This window comes from Poeciliopsis prolifica, unplaced genomic scaffold (assembly GCF_027474105.1).
Source record: "Poeciliopsis prolifica strain line A6 unplaced genomic scaffold, Auburn_PproV2 SCAFFOLD023, whole genome shotgun sequence".
Lineage (NCBI taxonomy): Eukaryota > Metazoa > Chordata > Actinopteri > Cyprinodontiformes > Poeciliidae > Poeciliopsis > Poeciliopsis prolifica.
In genome coordinates, this window is record NW_026562398.1 from 6795067 (window position 1) to 6816340 (window position 21274).

The following is a 21274-nucleotide window of genomic DNA, read 5'->3' on the forward strand; positions in this document are numbered from 1 at the left end:
TTCTTATTAAACACAGGGAACCAATATGTATTTTCATACCTTTAACTTTTTTTGGTTTTGTTTGTATTTCCTTTTAATTTGTAAAGCACTTTGAAATCCTTGTTGCTGAAAATGTGCTTAATAAATAAAATGACATACCTTACCTAATCCTATTAATTTTTATATAAAAATTTGTTTGAGATAAATCCTTTTTACACAGCACTTAATGTTTATTTTGAATACTTACTCCAAAACGTCTTTGTTGAACTGTTTTTGTCGGTTTCCAAGAAACTCGCCAATCATCTGCCGGCTGAGGCCCTTTCTTTCCAAAAGAAAGCGAGCGATCCCAACTGGAGTGTCTGACACAAAGCCTCTCTCTATCAGGTACTGGATGCCCTTTTCTGGTTTTCTAAAGTCGATGCAAACAAAGCATGAGCCTTATCACTGTACATACATGGACATAGAAGCATTGCACTTTGTGGAACTCCAGCTCACTTGTTGAAGAGATTGAGACCAATGCGGTATTGGCGTCTCTGCACCACGTCGCTGTTGAAGGGTGGAGAGTCCCAGCTGTGGCGGCTCTCCCTCTGATATGTCTGCTTGCCCAGAGGAGGAAGAGGCTCCTGCAGGCTGTCCTGAGATGAGGAGCCTGAGCTGCAGTTGACTGTCTCGTTGGAGTTGGTGGTGGAGTTGAGGGAGTCGTTGTCTCCATCGGAGCAGCATGGCTGCTCCAGAGCGCCGGGCGGCAGCGCTGTCGAAGAGGAGGATGACAGCGGGGTGGTGGGGGGCTGCTGGGGTGAGGAAGAGGATGAGGGCGTGTCAGGGTACTGATGGTGATGGATGGGATGGTGGTGATGGTGGTGGTGGGCTGCCACCTGATGAGGGATATGAGTGGGTATGGATCTGCCAGGTGGTCTGGTCTGACCCTGGGCAGCTGCCGCTGAGGACGGGTGGGTGCCTGAGTTGGGGGAGTGCTTGAGGGTTCCCTGTGGGGAGCCCGACCCCACTCCGGGTTCCTGCTCATACACCAACTGTCTGCTCAGGGAGCCTCGGTCTGAACGATCGCTCATGTCGACAGAGCTGTCACTGGGTGGCTCGATGGTGAGAAGTGGCAGGTGGGCCCCCCTTAGTCGGTAATCTCTGCACTCGGTGCATGGGGTGCTGCGCCGGCTGTTGCTGCTTCCCCCTCCTTCAGTGTCCCTGCTGTCCTCACGGCCTCCGACACCCCCACTGGGACCCCAGTACTCTGTATCTGTGCTGCTGGGTGCCCGGTCGAGGGACAGAGGAGAAGATGGCATCCCATCATCCATGTAAAGAGTGACGTCACTGTAAGATGTGGCAGTACTGTCACCATGCATGCTGTGTCCCCCCCCAGCTCCTCTGCCTCTTTCTCCCAAGCCTCTCTGGGAAGACGGGTTGCTGCTGCTACTCCACATGCATTCTCCAAAGTCTTCACTGATTGGTCCACCCTCCCTGCTGCCCTCCTGGGAGTCATCGCGACTTGCGCGGCAGGTGAGGGCGTCATCTATGGAGTCGGCCAAGGACTTGACCTGGAAGAAACACGAGAAATTAAATGATCGATGCCAAATTCTTCAATTATGTGTGTCTGATTTTTGTTTTTCTGTTTTAATTTTCGTCTGATCAGTTCTAACTATTTTTAGAATCATAATGACCAGTTTTAAGTTCTTTGTCACTTTAAATCCAAATAAGACACCAAACAACATCTGCAGAAATATGTATAAAATTCAGATTTTGTACATATTTCTGTGTACAAATTTGGTGCAATTCATATGGCACCAAATTACAACACATATTAAAACATTAGAAACCAAACAAGTCCATCAGTAATATTATCGGCCCAATTTCAATGCTAATCACTTCATTGTTTTCAGTCCCGTCCAACAGTGTCGTCACATTAACTGATTCCTCGGTAAGAGGAAGCTTCTGTTTGAACCTCCTGGCTTTTTAAATTCTCATCAGTTTTACCTGTTTGGAGAAGGAATCCTCCAGATGGGTGTAGTCGGGGGCGCGGTCCGGATCCGGGGAGTGAGGAGGCCCGATGGCCACGCTGTGGGTGAAGTTGGTCTGCGTCTGCGCCTGCTGCTGCGGCTGGCGCTCGTCAAAGGAGAACTGCAGCCTCATGTTGGACAGGATGATGCGCCGAGTCATGCGACTCTCCGAGGCCGAGCTTCGGAGTCGCTCGAAGTTCTTGTTCATGCGATATTGTCTGAAGGCCGTCTGAATGGTCTTGGCTGCTCTGCGACTTACAAAAGAGCCTCCGTACTTTCTCTCCAACATCTCCACCTGCAGAAGGTGAGAAAAATAATCTGTGCACTCAATAACAACTTTTAGCCAAAGATGTTTAACTGTAAACTTCTAAATCACATTTTTAGTTATGCAATTAATTGCATGCTAAATTAAAATAAGCTCAATTATTTCCATTTTTTTGTAGTATGTTTAAAGGGAACTTTATTTCACATACATCAAAGTAAATATCTCAAATAAAATATCTCCTATTTCCAGTGAAGAAAGTTTGTCTTTCAGAGAAAAAACTTGCATTATTATAACTTTTTCTTGTTTCTATTTCTGCCTTTTTCCATATTTTGAATGTTTGATTTTTTTTTACTTTATTGCAGCTAAAATGCTTTATAAATAAAGTAGTAGTAGTACTACTAACAGTAGTAGTAATATCAATATATTACTTGAAAGTGATTTCAAAACAACAATATTATTAATTATTGTAATAAATACTGGGACAATTTATCCACCATCAAAATCTGTTATTGTGACAGGCCTAATTATTGGTGCCTTTTTATTTTGTTTGCTACTTTAATTCATTTAAAATCAACAAAATCTTTGGCTTTTTATAGGATACTGATAAGTAAACAATTGTAGATACAAAACATACAAAAGCTCCACAGTTTAATTTTTCTTTGGCTTGATTGTTTTCCTTTTTGAGAAGTAAGATTTGCTTTGGAGAAAAAAGTAGGTCAATGTTTGTGGTTCTTGTTGCGATGAAAAACTTTGAAAAATTGGAATGTATTTTTTTTCTACCTAATATTTTTCCTGTAAAAATAAAAAAATGTTGCCCTAAGAGATGAAAAACTGTCCGCCTGCATCAATGCTGTCAAGTTTTATTTGCTCCATTCTAGATTTGATCTCTTGGAGAGTAGTGATTAATTTTTGTTTTATGCTGTACTTTTTACTTTTACTTGTATCATTTTATTATGAAGTACCTCTACTCTTACTTGAGTGAAATTTCTGGATTCTCCACCTAATGAATGAAGAACAAACATTATATAACCAAATATTTTACCAGATAAAGTCATATAGTTACTTTTGAAGTTTCATTAATTTTTATTGAAATTTTTATTGGTTATTTTTTTGGTACTTATATGATTTATTGTCTTATAAGAACCAAATTTTAAGAAACTTGGTTCTTAAAATACCAAAATTTCAGCCTAACTTTACATTTCGCTCTCTCCAATGATGTAATTTTTACACAATAAATGATTGATAATTTGATCAGTTACTCAGTACTTGAGTAGACTTTTTACCAAATACTTTTTCTACTCTTAATTGACTAAAACGTCTCAATTTTCTACCCACTGAATGAAAACCAAACCTGTTTTAACCAAATATTCACCAGACACACACCAGCAGTTTTTGTTAAAGTTTCATGAGTTTTTTTTTATTAATTTGGAAACATTTCTTTTCCCTAATGTGTTATATTTTGGTACTTAAATAAATTACTGTAATTTTCACCCTTAAAATACCTAAATTTCCACTTAACTTTATATTTTGTCTAATGATGTAATTTCTAAAGACTAAATGATTGATAATTTGATCAGTTACTCAGCACTTGAGTAAACTTTTCACCAAATACATTTTTACTCTCACTTGAGTAGAAATAAGTTGAAATAGTGCTGCTCTTATTTGAGTAAAATTCTCTGTTTTTATTCTGAATCTCTTGCTGTCTGTTGCGCATCTTTACCTTCTTATCCTGCAGATCTGTGGAGAGCTCATAGCTGTCAGACAGGGCCTTGCACCTCTTGTTCTCCTCCTCTTCCTGTTTGCGGAGGGCCAGGCTCGCCGGCTGGTGGCGGCTCCGCAGGGCCCAGGCCAGGCTGGCCGGGCTGGAGGTGGCCACGCTGGCCGGGCCCCTGGGAGCCGAGGGGCCGCCGCTGTCAGTGTATCGCTCCGAGCCGTGGAGATAAGGCGACTGGCTGAAGGAGCTGTCTTTGTGAGCCACTGTCTCCGGACACTGGGACTCCCCCTCCACACTGAGGAGAAAAAACAGAAGCAGAAGTTCATGAGTCATTAACAGTTTGAGAAAATATAGCAGCAAACGTTTTGACCCGCAGTTCACAGCGACTGAATATCAGCATCTATATGCAAAGCTGCCAAACATGGACTTACTTGTAAATTTTGGAGCGCCGTGAACCCAGCCACCGTCTACTTGAACTCATTGCCAACTTTTATCAGGGTTTATTTTATGCAATTTGAGCTCCTGACAAAATTCCCAAAATGATTTTGTAACCGGACCAACATAAATACTTCTGCCTGTTGAAGAGTTCAGGGTTTAGTTAACGTTTTGCCAAGTCAACATATCTTTCCTCACTGTTGTTCTGCCCTTGTCAGACACGCACCGCAGCAGTAAAACTTTCTGAAAAGTCAGCTGCTCCATAAACAAATTTCTGCAGCGCCACATACCAGTACGTCTATCCTAACAGGAAAAACCAGCGTGTTATGTCAGCAGCAGCTGTGGAGCCAACGCCACCGGTTTACAGGGGAACCAGACATTCACTAAAACTTCAGATCACCCAGAAAGAATCCACAAGTTTCTCAAGATTAAACTTGTTCAGACTTATCCGTAAATGGAGTTAGTCCAGAAATCCTTCAGTCCTGCTAGTTTGAGTCCACCCGCGTCTTTGTGTGTGTGTGTGTGTGTGTCACATGTTCCTGTCTGCATTTCCTCCCCGTTTTGGCCACGCCCCCTTCTGTCAGCCGTGCCCGGTCCCACAGAGGGAGCAGCCGGGGTCAGAGGCGTGTGTGGACGTGACAATCAACTCCAGAAAAATGCTAATCACAACAGCAAATCATTTCCAATTGATTAATCAATACAAAGAAAAACCAAATCCAGAAATCATTTTCCTCTTCCTGATTGGTCACTTTTCCTGCTGGACATCAGAAACTTCCTGTGTGAGAGTTAAAGAGGAGGAGAAGCAAACATTTCCTTTAATTTATTGAAATCAACACGTCACAGTTGATTCAAACATCCCGGCTGCTGGAATGTTTGGACTGGGCAGACGGGGAAACGTTGTACAATGCAGCGTCCTTCAGCCGGACATCCTGTGCCTTTAAGCAGCACATGACTTCGCTCAATGATTGCTGAGAGTGGCGCAACACGAGCTTCCTCAAAAAGACTATAAAGGAGGCAACGATTGCCATAATCTACACGTTATTTACAGCAGATCTAGCGACACTTCTACCCTCTGCAATGTTAAAAATGTCTCTTTTTTTCCCTCTCCGGTTTTTAGAGCCGAGTTTTATTCCACCCAGCATCATTTTTCCAGTCCTCCTCCTCCTCCTCCTCTTCCTCCTCGGCTCCTTAAATAGAGGAGCAGGGAGGGGGTTGCTTGGTGACGGTTGCTGTTGGACCTTTGTGGGCGGCGAGGCAGTTGTTAGGATGAAAGGCGTTGTTGCCATGGCGACGTATTGACTGTCATCCTCGTTAAGGTGGGTGTCGAGGATGCTGCGCAGGTTGTGAATGACGGCCTGCGGCGTTTTTTACCCTCAGTCAAGCTGAAAAGTAATTTAGAGGCACAAATTTCGATTTATGATAAATATCTACTATAGGAAAAGAGTTCATTACTTTTATGTCTGTTTTCTTATTGATTATTTTATAATAAAGAAAATATAACCCTTTTGCAAATCGATAAATACATTTTATTTTATCGTATGTTGGCATTTGCAGAATGTTTGTCAATAGATACATATTTATTTAGTTAAATAAATATGTAATATGTAAATAAAGTTCATTTACGTAAAAATTTATTTTATTTTTTGGCGAGAAAAATATTTTTTGCCAACCTAATGACACGACTTCACACTGTAAAACATTAAAACTCATCCAGAATCTGAGCGGTCTCTGAGGTTTGCTCCAACTCTCCTCCTTTATTTTAATTTTTTTTTTCATTCCAGATCCAAAACCTAAAAGGATCTTGAAGGTTTGCTGTGTTAAAAGCATCTAGATTTCAACAATCATAAGATCGGGATTTGGATCAACTTCTTTAAAAATGCGCAATATATTTAGCTAAGCTAAAAGTATAGAAAAGCTGATTTGGGTGAAGAAAGTCGGCGTTCAGTAAAAATCTCTGCATAAACGCGGCTCTTCATGTTGTACTGAACATTTTCCACTGCAAGAAAATTATGTCAGAATTAAGTTTACACTGATTAAAAATTAAAAAAAAAAAAAGTTTGAGAAAAACACAACTAGGCGATTATTTTTTGTGAGTATTATAGCAGATTTTTGACTTTTGAAAGTTTCCTTGTGGTATTTTTCAGAAAATTTTAGATCTGCATGGAATGGAGCATAAAGTTCATATAAGGTTTAAAGAACCTTAAAGAATTTACCTCTCAGTTGGTGGGATGCACACACACCTCCAAAATGCGCATATGATTGCTGGGAGACAGCGTAAAGTTCAACTACGGTACATTTGGTTTTAGATCTGGCAACCCTGGTCAGTATTTATCCAGTCAAAGTGCCTGAGCAGGAAGATTCAGGATCTTTCACTCCTTCATTTTATCAATTGTCTCAAATCACGGCATCATGAAGCAAAAAAAAAAAAAGAAAAAGCAACAAAAAAAACTTTTAAATTTTTTAAATCAGGACCAAAGTGCTTTGTTTAGCAGGATTATAGTGAGGCAAATCTTTGAACAAAATCTGGCCTTGTTTGAAACTTTAAATACGCTTTACTGCATCTTAAACACTATCAGAGATGGAAACTTTAATTTAATTTTGTTTACAGTTACGAATGTTATTAACTCAAGTTTTGTTTTATCGAAGACTCTATTTGTGAACCATTTTGTTTGTTGTAATGCAGCAGAGGAACGTCACAGTTTCTATTTGTCCTGCTCCATTCGACTGCTCGGGGTTATTTTTCTGCTAACTCCTGAGATTCCAGGTGTTACTTGTCACAGCCGGATCGCTGTGCGATCCGCGTTCAGGTTCTATTCAGCCGTTTCCATTCAGCCAGCCGGCTCTGCGGGATTTCCTCTACAGCACGCGACCCAGAAGTCGGATCATGTTCGTCCACAAACCTTGTGCTTTTCCAGTCTCTTTGTTTACTTTCGCCGCACGTTACAAAATCCTGGATGTGTTTTGTTTACACAACTTTGTTTGCAAGAGATTCCTTTACCCACAAATTAAATATATGTTTAATAATATATATGTGACATATTATTTATATTTAAATAAATACATATTTAAATGTGTTGAATATATACATTTATTAATTACATTAAATACATATAATATATATTAAAATATGCTATTTCATATTTTAATAAATATTTGGAATTAAGCTAAAAAGATTTTGTTGCTACAATCAGTAGGAAAATGTGGTCAAAGGTATTAAAAGTTTTTAGAACAAAAGACAGGAAATCCTGCTTTCCCCCATATCTAGTTCCATTTATTTGCCTATCAACACCAGTAAAAGTGAGACCTGAAAATCCTGACAAAAATAACATCTTTGTTTATGAAACAGTCTGCTCACTTGAGAACTTAATCTACAAAACCATAAAATGCAGCTATGGCACAAATTTTTAAAAATGGTTTGGTAGGAAACACAGGCAAGAAGATGTGGATGAAAATAAGAAAAACAGGTTTGTTGTGTAAAACATAAATGTGGTCATATCACAGCTGGCAGCTCATCATTTATGTAAAAGAAAGCCTGTTTTCCAGTCTCAGTGCCAGAGAGAGACGGACTCTCTGGAGGTTTCCTCCAGAGGACAAGCCAACACTTTCACTACTCTCACCATCTAACTGGAGCTGGAGCAGATGGCTGTAATAAACTACATCGTCGTCACAAAGACGGTTTACAGAAGAAAAGAAGTGGGCAGAAATTGAAAAGTGAACGGGGGCGCTGAAAAAGCACAATGTCAGCTTCTCTGGCTCCTGTCCCCTCCATCATGTAATATTGATGTGACGGTGTGCGTGCGTGTGTGTGTGTGCGCGCGCGTGTGTGTGTGTGTGCGTGTGCGCGTGTGACTGAACCCGCAGCAGGACACCCAGGCTGCTGGATTAACCTCTCTGCAGCGTGCCATAGGGAAGCCAATAATGGCGTCAATCTGTGTGTTGACTCATTTCCGCAAGAGCGTTGACTCAACGAAGTTGTCTGAAATGGTTTCCAATATTTTCACCGTTAAACTTTAAAATAACATGCAATGTTTGGTGTGTCGCTCAAATCTTAATGTCATATTGTAAAGGCCAATTGAGGAAAGTTACCATAGTTCTCACAAGTCTGAACCGCCATCTTGGTAGGCAAGTGCAGCGCAAAGCATAGATGAACCAACAAGAAAATATATTCACACATTTCACCAATATGCGAGGGAAATATACGGCTCTGGAAGAAAAATAAGAGACCAATTAAAATGATCAGTTTCTCTGATTTTACGCTCTATAGGAATATGTTTGAGTAAAATGAACGTTGTTCTTTTATTCTATGAAATACTGACAACTCTCCAATGTAGTGTTTATGAGCAGAAAATGAGACGTGAATCAAAATAATGATACAGATGAAGAGCTTTCAGACCTCAAATAACACAAAGAAGACAAGTTGATTTTCATTTAGAAACAATCAGTATTTGGAGGAATAACCGGGAGGTTTTCAGTGCAGTGGCTCTTAATTTCTATGACCAGACTTGTGAAACTTTTGTTTTAGTCAGTTTCAGGTCTTTATTGTTTATTTTATGTCAGCTGTTTTACTCCTAATTGCACTGACTGAAAAATTAAAGTTGTTTTTATATGTTCAATCAAACTTGTGAAGCTGTTGGTATATTTATGTGTGTTGCACTGATGCAGCGTTATAAATTAAATTTGTTTAAAAGCAAGTTTGAAGTCATTTCAGCAACATTGTTTTCTGTATCAGATCGGTTGATACGAAACCTGAGTTATCGATATTGGAAGAGAAAATAATGGATCGTTGCATAACTAGGTCGAACCAGTGCTTTTTCATCAATATTAATACATTTTTATCTTAGCATTAGCTCCTATATCCTGCTGAAAAGTTACTTTTTGAAGTGTTTTTGTTGGTTTTTCACATAAATCAAAATGAAATGCATTGATGCATGAATAATTTTGTAAATGATCGAGCACCAGGCTGATACCTCTAAGCGACAACTCTTTCCAATAATCTCAAGTTTTAAAAAACTGAGAAAATGACATAACTGCTGGTGGGGCAAGTTTGTGTGAATCTCCTTCTTCGAGCTTGTCCAGCTGAAAGGGAACAATCAAATCCTTCACGAGTCAGAGCGGAGCATTCCTGATCCGCCAACACGCTCCAGCCGCTTCACATTTTCCTGCGACCATCAGGTTCAAAACTGAAACGCGCTGAGAGGAGGCAGCAAGATTCCTGCGATGCCAGATTGTTGGCAGGGCCACAAAGTGAGGCAGGTGGCAAAATTTTTTTAAGCATAATCTCTTTGGATTATCTAAAAATCTCAGGCAAGAAACACTATGAGATAAGGATTGTATAAACAGATGATAACATGCAGAAAAATGTAAACTTTTACTGGAAAGTGTCTGTCATATTGTCGCTTACAAAGGAATAGATCTTAGTTTGTAAAAGAAATGACATTTGTGGAAGTTGCTCAGTGTAAAATAATACTTTAAACTCTGACTTTTTTCTGTTTTTTTTTTCTCAGTGCCCCCATCATCTACTACACATTACAAAAATACAATTAAGTGTTTCGTTTCTAGTACAAATATCTGATTGCATTAAAATAACAAATCTTTCTGAAGTAATATTTTAGTAAGCTTGTTTCTATCTTATTTTGATCTTAAATATTTAAGAAAAAAAAAGATCATTTCACTTATAACCTGGGGAAATGTCTTGTTATAAGTGAGATGATCAGCCAATGGAACAAGAAACTTTTTTAAATCAATATTGAAGAATTATTGACCTAAAATAAGCCTCTATATCTTGTTGAAAAGTTACTTAAAAAGTCGTTTTGTCTCGACTGTAATAAGACTTTTGCATTAGAAATTAGACAAAAATAGTTAAAAGTTTGTGTTTTTGCAGTGGACCCTGCAGACACGCATTTAAACAAGAACTTGAAAGCCTTTGAGCAGCACTTACAGACACAGCTGACAATTACTCACTTGCACTTCCTCAAGAGGTATTCGTCATCTCAATGGCATGTGCTCTGTCAAACAGGTAGGCTCTAACTAAAACATCACTTCTCTTTCACTTGTGTTGGTTTTTCACATCACGTTTGTTTTCTCTCTAAGTAGAGCTTCAAAAACCAAATAATTTATCACCGGTGTCGCTTTTTGTTTTGCAATCTGTCTTTGAAAGATAAAAAGAAAAAGCAACCAAACTTCAAATGAGGCAAATCTCATAAACAGAAAGTCGCCAACAACCCAAACGCAGAAAATCTAAACCAAGTTCACTTCTGTCACAACTTATGAGGTGAAACGGATCTTAAAAACTTCTTACCATCCTGGCGATGTCAGAGAAAAGTCGAACTCTGGCTGCAGGAGCTTGATAGCAACACCCCCTCTCCTCTGTCTGGCTCTTTCACTTTTTTTTTCACACTCACATTTCATTGGCTCCTGTTCGCCCTGCTGAGCCGAACAGGCTGCATTCTCCACAGTCTTCTGACAGCTGTGAACTTCACTCATCCTGCACATTTTCTCGCATCTGGCCCAGTCGCTTTCAATATCCAGCGTCAAACTTGGTGAATCACAATGACAGAAACATGTTGGAACATCCATTATTGAGGAAAAATGGAAAGGATTAATCAGAACCTGATGCTGATAAACTATATTGATATAGACAGTGTGCTGAAGCAGCTTAAATAAAGACTTTTATACAGAAAGTCTCAAAAAGATTACATAAAAAGCTTCTATGCAAACATAAGTCTGTAAAACAGCTGAAACACTGAGTTCCTTTACATCAGGGTTTCTCAAACTTTTTCAGGCTGAGGACCATTTGACAAACACTCATTGTCTGTGATGCTGTTTTGTAAATGTGACGGGATTGGCCTGTTTTTAATCGGAACGGATTAAATCTGAATTTGACTACATGGTTTTTTTCTCTGGTCTGAACTGAATTTGATCAAACTGAATTGTTACGTTAGTAATGGATTTTCTCTTTGTCTTGGACGGTGATTCAATATGAGATTCATTATGTATAGGCACACAATAAATTCTTTAATGCACTTGACTCTACAATAGGTCTTACTGAAATATATAAATATATTTTTTTTCTTTCAGTAAAAGCAGTTCACTGAAATTCTTCTTTCAAAATCTCATTTCTGCAACATTTGAGCTCCAACTGTGTTTTTCTGCCCTTTTCAATAAAACTCACAAGTAAACTCAAACCCATGTGCAAATAGAAAAAGGCTGCACCAAGTCTCTTGCACATTTAATGATGCATGAAAAAAGAACACGGTGTGAAGATTTGAAGCTGCAGCATCGTGCCAAGCAGCAATAAATGTGCTGCACTCTCATCTGTATTCCACCAGCTGACAGCCTCCCATTAAAAATCACTATCTCTACACAGAAACCTTGAAATAATCCATGTAACTGACCCAGTTGTTGTGCTGTCAGGGAAAACATTATTCTGAAATTTTCTACTTTTTTTTAAGTAGAAAAATTCCTTAATTTTGTTTTCAAAGAAAATGTAAACAAGACATGAACACACATCTGCTTTGAAGAGTGTCGCATTATACTGATAGCACTGATTTTAATGAGAGCAATTATGATTTAAATAGGAAAACTTTTATTTATATTTTTCTCTAAATTAAATGTAAATGTGCTCTGTGTCTCTCTCTCAAACAGATAAAATGTCTTCCAGTTCAAGTGTTAGCATTAGGCATCAACAGTCCATAAATAAATAGTATTGACATTTTTGTTACTGTGTGTTACCTTCTTTTGTAATTTACTTGTATTCCCTCTACGCGTTTTGTCGAGTGACCGACGTCTTTATGCGACATCAGCGATGTAAACAATGGAGGTTAATGCGCATTTTGTTGGTGGAAAAACAGGAATTATTTTGAATTTCTGTCGCCAAGTCCGATTATTATAAGCGGCTTTGGGCTTCTTTTTTTTTTCTAAGTCGCTTGCAAATTTAATGAGTCGGGGGTTGCACCTTTTTGGATTCATTTGGGCTTGGAAATAAGAAAGAGACTCAAAATGAATCCCAGAATTTGTCCGTCATTATGGTAGTTTTAGTCTGGCTCTCCCTGTCCATCATTTCCTGGATGATCCGTCGCTGTGTCTTTGTTAATGTCAAGTTAATGTATTGCCTGTGAATTATGTCAAACTATCCAGAAAATTGCAAATATCAAGACTAATATGAACAGCGCAATAAACGTGAAACGAGTAAAGTTGTGCAACTAAACGCCAGTATAATTTTACTAACGACTGCTAGAGCATCTCTTCTATTTGTTTTTGTGTTGCTAAGGTAGAGAAGAGTGATATAACACAAAAAAACATAGTGGAGCGTAAAAAATACCTCAGGAAGGGAACAAACTGTCACCAGGCCCAAAACAATCTTTATTGTAGTGAATAAACTTGATAGACAAGAGAATATTAAATAGAAGGAATCATCATCATGATTAAAGAAACTGAACATAATTATTTCTAGTTTTTACATTGCATAAGTCCTGGGGACAGAAGTTCATGGAAATCAGCACATAAATCAAATCCAATGACTCAACGAGTGGATCCAAGAAAAGCAATAGAGGCAACAGTAATGAGCAGATGACGCTGATGTTTTCTGACAGAGAGATATGGCTTCAAGAGAGGAAATAAATAGCAAGGAAGAGACAGAGAACACAACATCAAGACCTCATAAAGTCATGATTAAAGGTGCAGTATGTAAATTTTATTTAAAAATGTTTTTTACATGTTTATTAAAAATAATCTAGGAAAAGAGAGAATCTTGAGATACTATTGCTGAATAAATGAAACGCATCCAACCAAAAACAACCAATCAGAGACGGGAGGAGGGCCTTAGTGCTGTCAATTGTCCTCATAAACATGCTGCTAAATGTGCAAATGGTGGAAAAACAATTTATTGTGACAGGAAAACTGTTTACCTGCTGCCATCAATGGTGGATATGCTTCAGCCTGTTGCAATATATCAATTAATCGCATGTTAGGATGAACTCAATCATTTCTATTTGGATAATTTATTGTTTTTCTCCTTTTCTACTAAAAACTTAATGATAAATGTCTTCATTTGAATCAACTAACCACTTTTTGAGGATAATTTTGTTTTGTTTATTTTGTGTATTTAAAATGTCTTCCAGTTCAAGTGTTAAATGTTCATTAGAATTTAAAGGTTATTGATCCTTGATTATGAGTTTTAGCATTTTTAACCCGTTACTATTATATTAGTTGAAAATGGTATTAAAAAAAACAATATTATTGTTTATCACAGTAACTTCTGAGTTAACAATTTATTGTTCAGCAAATTGTGACAGGACAAATTATGCTAACTACCCTGAGGATTCATGACAGTGTAGCAAAGCATGAGGGGCGTTAAAGGAGTGATTGACAGCGCTAAGCCCCGCCTCGTGGCTCTGATTGGTTGTTTCTAAATAGCGCTGAGAGTTTATCTGTTTCATCACATACTGTCACTACATACTAACAAAAAGTTACATACTGCAGCTTTAGCACACAAAGCTGGCCACACATGAATAAATCGATGACACAGATCCCACAGGTTGCATGCGTCTTAATTTTCTCCCAGCAGAAATGCAGAATTAATGTCTTTTTTTTTTTGACACACAGCGACGTCTCAGCTTTTATTTATTTTTTTTTGTCCACAGGTAAGCGTGCGAGTCGTGGAGGGGTCAGCCACACCTCTGCTCCGTCAGCGGGAGGAGGGGCTGCTGCAGCCTGAGGCAGAGCAACAGAACTGATGGGCGCCCTCGTCCTCGCCCTCCTCACTGGGGAGGCGACAAACACGGGACAGCAGGCGGACGAGACAAAAAGAGAGGAAAAACGTGAAAGACGAAGCACAAAGCAAGCAGGTGGGATCTCGTCCCTACTAGTGTGGGTGGCATTAAAGAGATAAAGCAGGAACAAAAAAGGCATCTGGGTTAGTTTACTTTGCAGCCACCTTAATGCCAGTAGGTGGCAGTGTTGCGGCGTTGTGTGCTGGAGGGCAGCGTCATCTCAGGGATAAGTGGAGGAGATAAGAGGTAGAGAATCACCGGGTTTACTTGTGACTCAGTCAACCTCAGTCCCACAGTTTACTGGAGATCACCGCTTCCTCTCGCTCAGCTTGAGGAGCGGTGTGCGTTTTTCTGAGCTTGCAGAACAGCAATCTATTAGTCACACCTGGGCGGTTGGAGACTGAAGCACAAGATTCTACAATGGCTGGAGGAGGTAGACGAGGATTAACTGGGTTTGAATGATTTACAGTGTCTTGCAAATGTTTCTTTTTAAATCACAACCACAAACAACAATGGATTTAATTAGGATTTCATGTATCAAAACAAGCGATACAGAATTTTTTGTGTCTGGCCTTCTTTACTCTTATATCTTTAAATAAAATCCACCTGTTTGTGATTTAATCTCCAAAATAATCCAGTTCTTAAACTCAAGGTTTTTTAGAGAGGATTAACAAACAAACATCTGGGTTAAGTTGCAGAGAAGTCTAAAGCTAATCTAAAACTATATCATTAGCTTTGAACAATTCTTAGAGATTATGAAAAGTTTGGAACAACAGCAAACTAAGCAAGACTTGGCCATTCATATAAACTGACAAATTGCAACATTTTCTCTGCTGCGGTTCGCTTTCACATTGAACTGTCAAACGAACTAAACCTATTGAAAAACCTGTTTACCCTGCTCGCCTGTGGGGGCGCTGCAAAACTGAACTACTTAGTCATAAATACAGACATTTAGAACTAACATTTAGTTATAAATATAGATATTTATAACTAAATATTTAAATATGAATAAATAAAGTTAGTTACATTAATTTATGAACTAAGTATTTAGTTTCAAAACTAAATATCTAACATTCTGACTAAATATTTAGTCTGTAAACTAAATATTTAGCTTGTTAATTAAATATTTAGTTTGGATCTCTGACATTTAAAAATATATGAATAACAAAGAAAATCTGAATTTGAAAAAGAAAACCTACATTTTCTATTTATATTAATGTTGTTAATTTTTTACTGTGTAACTTTACAAACAGCAGTTCTTATTTTGCTACTGCTGATGCTAGCAGCAGTCATACTGAATCATATTTACAAGTCCTAACTGGAGGGAGTTGGAGTTGCTGCCAGTTTCCCAGAGTTCCAGTTGATTTTTCTGATTGGGAAGTCAGAATTTCACAGCTCTGAGAGCAACTGGAACGCGGCACGAGGACTGAAGCTGAGGACCGCTGCTCTACAGGACGCCTCTTCGCCAGTGGGAGGGTGGTCAGTTCTGCTTCCTGTACACTCACCTGTTGTCCTGATGCAAACGTTGGTCAGCAGACGGGCAGCAGTACTGGTGGAGGCTGCCAAAGCTGTGAACGGTCAGACTGGTTGGAAACGGAGCGGGGAAGGCGGCACCGCTGAGCGCAGTGGGAGTGGTGGGAGCCGAGGTGGGCTGCCCCGAGACAGACGGAGGCCGGACACTGACAGCGAGGTTTCAGAGACGGACGACACACAGAAAGAGGGAGAGAGAAGGAGCGGCATGGAGAAGCAGAGGGACACAGAGACACAAATGATCAGCGCAGAAACAGAAACGGCGACAGAAAGCTGCACACTCATGGCAGAATGACCATAGAAGCAATGCTGGAAGCAAACAGGAGATGCAGATGTGTGACAGTTTGGAGAGACAGGAGCAAGGTGACGAACTTTATCTGAACCACACAAACAAAACGAGTTGATTCCCCTTCTGGAACATCATCAATTTATAGAGGGATTAAACCTGAGCTTTAAAGGTTTATGCTTCCCTGACCAGGTTAGGATAGATATATGAGATATATGAGCTACACAAAATCATTTTCAGCTCCTTTCAGAATGAGCCATTTTTAACGAAGTCCAACCAAAGACTGAATTTTCAAATGATCCTGTGGCTGGAAAACTTATGTCCAAAACCAGTTTCTTTGTTTTTGAGATGTAACATTGTTTGATGTGATATCCTTAATTAAATTAACCTGCTGAATTGCATTTAAGTTAACGAGCTGTGGGAAGGGCCTCTTGTCACTTCAAAACCAAATAATTTGCTGCAGGCCAAGCCCACCAACGTGAAAATGGCTGCAAATAGATGTGCAATTATACAACCAAACATCTTTGAAAAGCATTAGCAGAGCCTTCAGCACAACAAACAACGATGTAGCCAGTGGTTTCTGAATGGCAAGTCAATAACAAAACATTTATCTTCTCCAGTAGCCATTCGACAGCGCATCCAGCGGTAAAACCAGCTGACCAAACATGCCACCACTCATACCTAGTAACGGCACAATGATTCAATAATCAGAAGGTTTTTGAAACAGCTCATTTTACAGGCACTAAAAAACATGAACTTGATGCCAAACAGTGGCAACTGAGAACCAAATGGAAGTACAAAAAAACATTTAAAATTGTAAAATTTGCACCTAGAATTCAAGAAAAATAAATGTTTTAAGTTTTCTGCCTGTTTAAAGAAGAGGAGTTCTGCTGGATTGCATAAAAGCTCCTTTCTGGATCATCTTGCATGGAAAAGGGAAAGCACTTTATTTAATTCATGCAGGAGAAAAGCACATAAAAATCACAAAAGCCTCTCAATGTGCTGCGCCTCTGCTCTGATAGGAATTAGAGATGTTCCATCTGCAGCTGAAGAGTTAGCAGCGGCTAGATTAGCATGTAAATGGCTGGTTCCTCACTGTGGCCAGCTGCTTTCAAGGACAGACTGTCCACTTTAGCATGTTAACAGTCTCTGAGAGGGGAAAAAATCCAAAGTGGGAGAAAAACGAAGCAAGATCCAGAAATGAAGAGTTCGCTGACGTTTTCCAGCTGTGCACTAGGAGCTAACCTTACATCGTTCCGAAATAAAAGCACTGCAGAAGAAATTTCACCCAGGATTGTTGCCTTACGTAAAACAAAGAGGGAAACACATCCTGCACTGAGTGACAACCGCCTTCATTAATATGAATTGTAGCTTATTTTGAGCAGAGCCGACTCACGCCCTCCTGCTCACCAAGTCAGCAGCTAAAAATAGCCGCCGTCACAAATGTAGTATTTACTCCCGCTTGAGTTAAAAACTACAGCGTCAAGCTGTTTCACAAGAACCATTAATCCCTTTTACTTCCCACGTTCATTATAACCCACTGACCTCTGGAGCTGCTTATGTGAAACACCCAATTTACAAACAGCAGAAGAAAGAAACCCTTCACCTAAAACCTAACGAGGTCTTACAGTTCCTGATTCAGAAAACAAGCAGGAGGTGAACAAGATGGAGAGGAACTCAACACTTAAAAAGAAAAACACAAAATTGTACTTATTTTTGGTTTAGTTTCTAATGCAAATATCTTTGTACACTTGAAATAAGAAAAAAATAACTTGCATGCAACTTTTCTCTTGATGAAAACAATTCCTTAATATTGATTAAAAAGTTCTAGCTCCACTGGCAGAATATTTGATTAAGAAATATGTGATTAAGAAAAATGTATTGTATAAGTGAAATAATCTTGTAGTGGAATTAGAACTTTTTAATCAATATTAAGGCTTTATTCACTCGAAACAATCTCCTTTATCTTGCTGAAAAATCACTTGTAAGTTTGTTTTGTCTAATTTCCAGTGGACTAAGCTATTTGGACTAGAAACTAGACTGAAAATAAATAAGATTTTGTGATTTTGCAGTGAACGAGCTGCATCCAAGTGGAAATAATTTCACTTTAAACGTTTCATAGTACGCCAAATTTCTTTAGCTACTAATTACAATTCCTAATTAGATTCAAACTAATATTATAAACAAATGTTTCTGAATCCCTTTTATTTTCTTGAATGAGAAGCAAGAAATTACGTTGCTAGTTACAGCTCTGGAAAAAATCAGAAAACTACTTAAAATGATCAGTTTTTCTGATTTTACTTTTTATAGGTAAATGTTTGAGTAAAATGAACTTTATTACTTTATTCTATGAACTGCTGACAACATGTCTCTGAAAATATAAGCAAAACTTTTGTATTTATCAACAGAAAATAAAAAAATGAGAAATGGATATGTTTTGTAGAAATAAAACATATACAGTGCTTTTACTCCTCAAATAACGTAAAGAAAACAAGTTAATATTCATTTAGAAACAACAAAACTAATGTTTTAACTCAGGAAGAGTTCAGATATCAATATCTGGTGGACTAACCAGGCGGTTTTCAGTGGGATTCACTGCAGTGGTTTCCAGAGCTGTTTTCTGCTGTATGTATTGTATATTTACACACACAAACACACAGCAGTGTTTTCATCACTTGTGGGGACTTCACATTGACTTCCATTAATTTCTACAGCCAATTTCTACCTTACCATAACCCTAAACTTTACCTTAACCTTTACGCTAAACCTAACCATCACAGACCGAACCACTAACCCAAAAACAACAATGTTCCTTGTTGGGACCAATAAAATGTCCCCACAAGGAGCAATGGTCCCCATAACCCGACATTGTTGACAGAAATAGGTTCCCATAAGGATATGAAAACCTGATGTATACACACACGCACACACACACACACACACACACACACACACACACACATTTCTTCCTCTAATTCTCCAGAGAAAAACAGACTCGTATGTCTTATTAAATGAGAATATCCTTTAGTTACTTTATTTTAGTTATTTGATTATAAAAATGAAATGCATAAATAACAGAGTAATCACACAGATTGATTTAGTTGATATATTTCATAATTTTCTGTCAAAAACTAAGAAATTTTCTTCTTTTATTTTTTAACCATCCACATTACTAGATAGCTAAGTGGAAGGAAAAAGTGACAGATAACGCTGTAAAACTTCCACACTCTGCTTACAACCCAATCAAAGCTATTGTAATCCTTTTTTCTTCCACTTAACCTTCCAACAACAAGCTGGCATGACTTTTGTGAACAATCAGCTTCTTTAGGAATTACAATCAGCCATGATTGTTTTTAATCGTAACATAATATTTCTGTTAAGTTTTTTTAACTCGTGTTATGGAAATACTAAAATTTTTGGAGAAAATTGACGATACGTTTCATCAGAAGAGGTACATCAAACAAAAGTTCAATATTTCTGTCTTTCATTTCAGAAACTCAAATACTGAATAGATTTAGTGAATAACTAAATTAACTAATTGAAGCTTTTCTTCATTGCTATTTTAAAGTTAATAAAAACTCCAAATTAAATAGTGCACTGCAAAAACTTAAAATCTTACCAAGTATTTCTGGTCCAGTTTCATCTCAAATATTTTAGTAAACTTGAAATAAGACTAAATTAACATATGTAACTTTTCAGCATGATATAAGATTATTTTATGTCAATAAATCCTTAATATTAATTTTTAAAAGTACACGGAAAAAATAAGAGAAATAATCTGGTCAAAAATAAGTATTAAGGAATTATTTACTTCAAACAAGCTTCTATTTCTTGCTGAAAAGTGACCAGCAAATTATTTTTAATTATTTCAAGTGTCTGGCAGATTATTGCCCCATCTTATTTCACCAATAAGATGGGGCAATATTTTATCAGAAATAATCTGCCAGCGAAACTAATACTTTTTCATCAATATTAAGAACTTATTGAATAATTAAAAGCTGGAAAGTTACTTATAATTTAGTTGAGTCAAATTTTGTTAAATTGTACTTGGACATTTGCACCAGAAAAGGTAAGATTTTGAGTTTTTGCAGTGCATCCCTGTAAAATGTCTCAGATAGAAAAGCGCAGAAAAATGGGAGAATGTGTGAAGTTGTTCATATTTAAAGAGACAAACTAAAATAATCGAGATGAATGGAGGTAAGTGAGTGAGGTAGGAGGGGGGATTTAAGTCCGAACCCACCCAAGCCAGAGTGAGCGGGCGTCACTGCGTGGGTGAGCGTCTATGTATAGCCGAGCGCAGGAGAGTGGGAGGCTCACATTCAGCTGCTCTCTTTTCTTTTTACGTACAGCAGCGCAGGTTTCACAGAGCAGCGGCCCACAGAGCGCAGACCGCTTCCGGTCCAGTGTGAGAACCGGACCGCTGCTCCACCGAGTCGTTTCCACTATTGTCTGTGAAAGCAGCGTGTGGGAGCGCACTGCGTCATCCCACCTCCAGCAGGTCACCTGCTTACTCCGGCAGTCAAACCCAAGATGGCTGACAGCCACGTGTGAAGTTAAGTCAGTTTGAACGATTCACTTTTCTCCCGAATCACTTGAACCGGCTCTCCAATAACACTCTAAAAAATCCTCATGATGTTTGTTGAAAAAACATTTTTCAGCATTAAAAAAAAAGCTGTCTGTTTACACGTTTCTATGATGGCATAGCATATTAGGACCATTGTAGATAAAAAGGAGTAAATTTTAGCCAAAAAATTGAAAAATTTAAGAGGAAAAAAAAAAACCTAAAAGTTTTTAGATTAATCTCAGAAATTTTCTAGGAAAAGACATTGAAATTTTTGGACTCAAATGTCAAAAATGTGTGAGAAAACATGCTGGAAATTTCAGATTAATCTCAGAAACATTGTAGCAAAAAAGAGAAAATCTCTTAGATTGGCAAGATGAAACTTTACAGAAATTTTGATACATTTTCTAGAAGAAACCTGGACATTCCTGGGCTTGAAGTCCAAAATATTTGAGAAGAAATGCTGAAATTTTAAGATTAAACTTTCCAGCAAAAAAGAGGACAGACTAAAAAGTTGAAAATTTGTGAGAAAAAACATTGAAGTTTGGAGAGCAGTCTGAGAAACTTTCTAGAAAAAAAACTCGAAATTTCCGAGCTCAAAAGGTCAAATATTTTCAAGACAAAACTCAGAAATTTGGAGATTAAGGTTTTAAAAGAAAAAGTTGCAAATGTTCTACTTTTTTACTTCTGAGACGTAGGAGCTTGTTGTAAATCAATTATCTCTT

General features: G+C 38.3%; 1 protein-coding gene across 3 annotated transcripts in view; it reads right to left on the reverse strand.

Moving 5' to 3' along the window:
- iqsec2b (IQ motif and Sec7 domain ArfGEF 2b) overlaps positions 1 to 21274 on the reverse strand; it is a 75543-nt gene that overhangs the window by 39079 nt on the left and 15190 nt on the right. For all 3 annotated transcript variants that reach the window (XM_055045820.1, XM_055045819.1, XM_055045821.1), the window contains exons 3-6: positions 3974 to 4262; positions 1966 to 2283; positions 475 to 1529; positions 227 to 388 (exon numbers count right to left, since the gene is read on the reverse strand). In XM_055045820.1, coding sequence (XP_054901795.1) covers positions 227 to 388; positions 475 to 1529; positions 1966 to 2283; positions 3974 to 4262 — 1824 coding nt within the window. The remainder of the gene's footprint in view (positions 1 to 226; positions 389 to 474; positions 1530 to 1965; positions 2284 to 3973; positions 4263 to 21274) is intronic.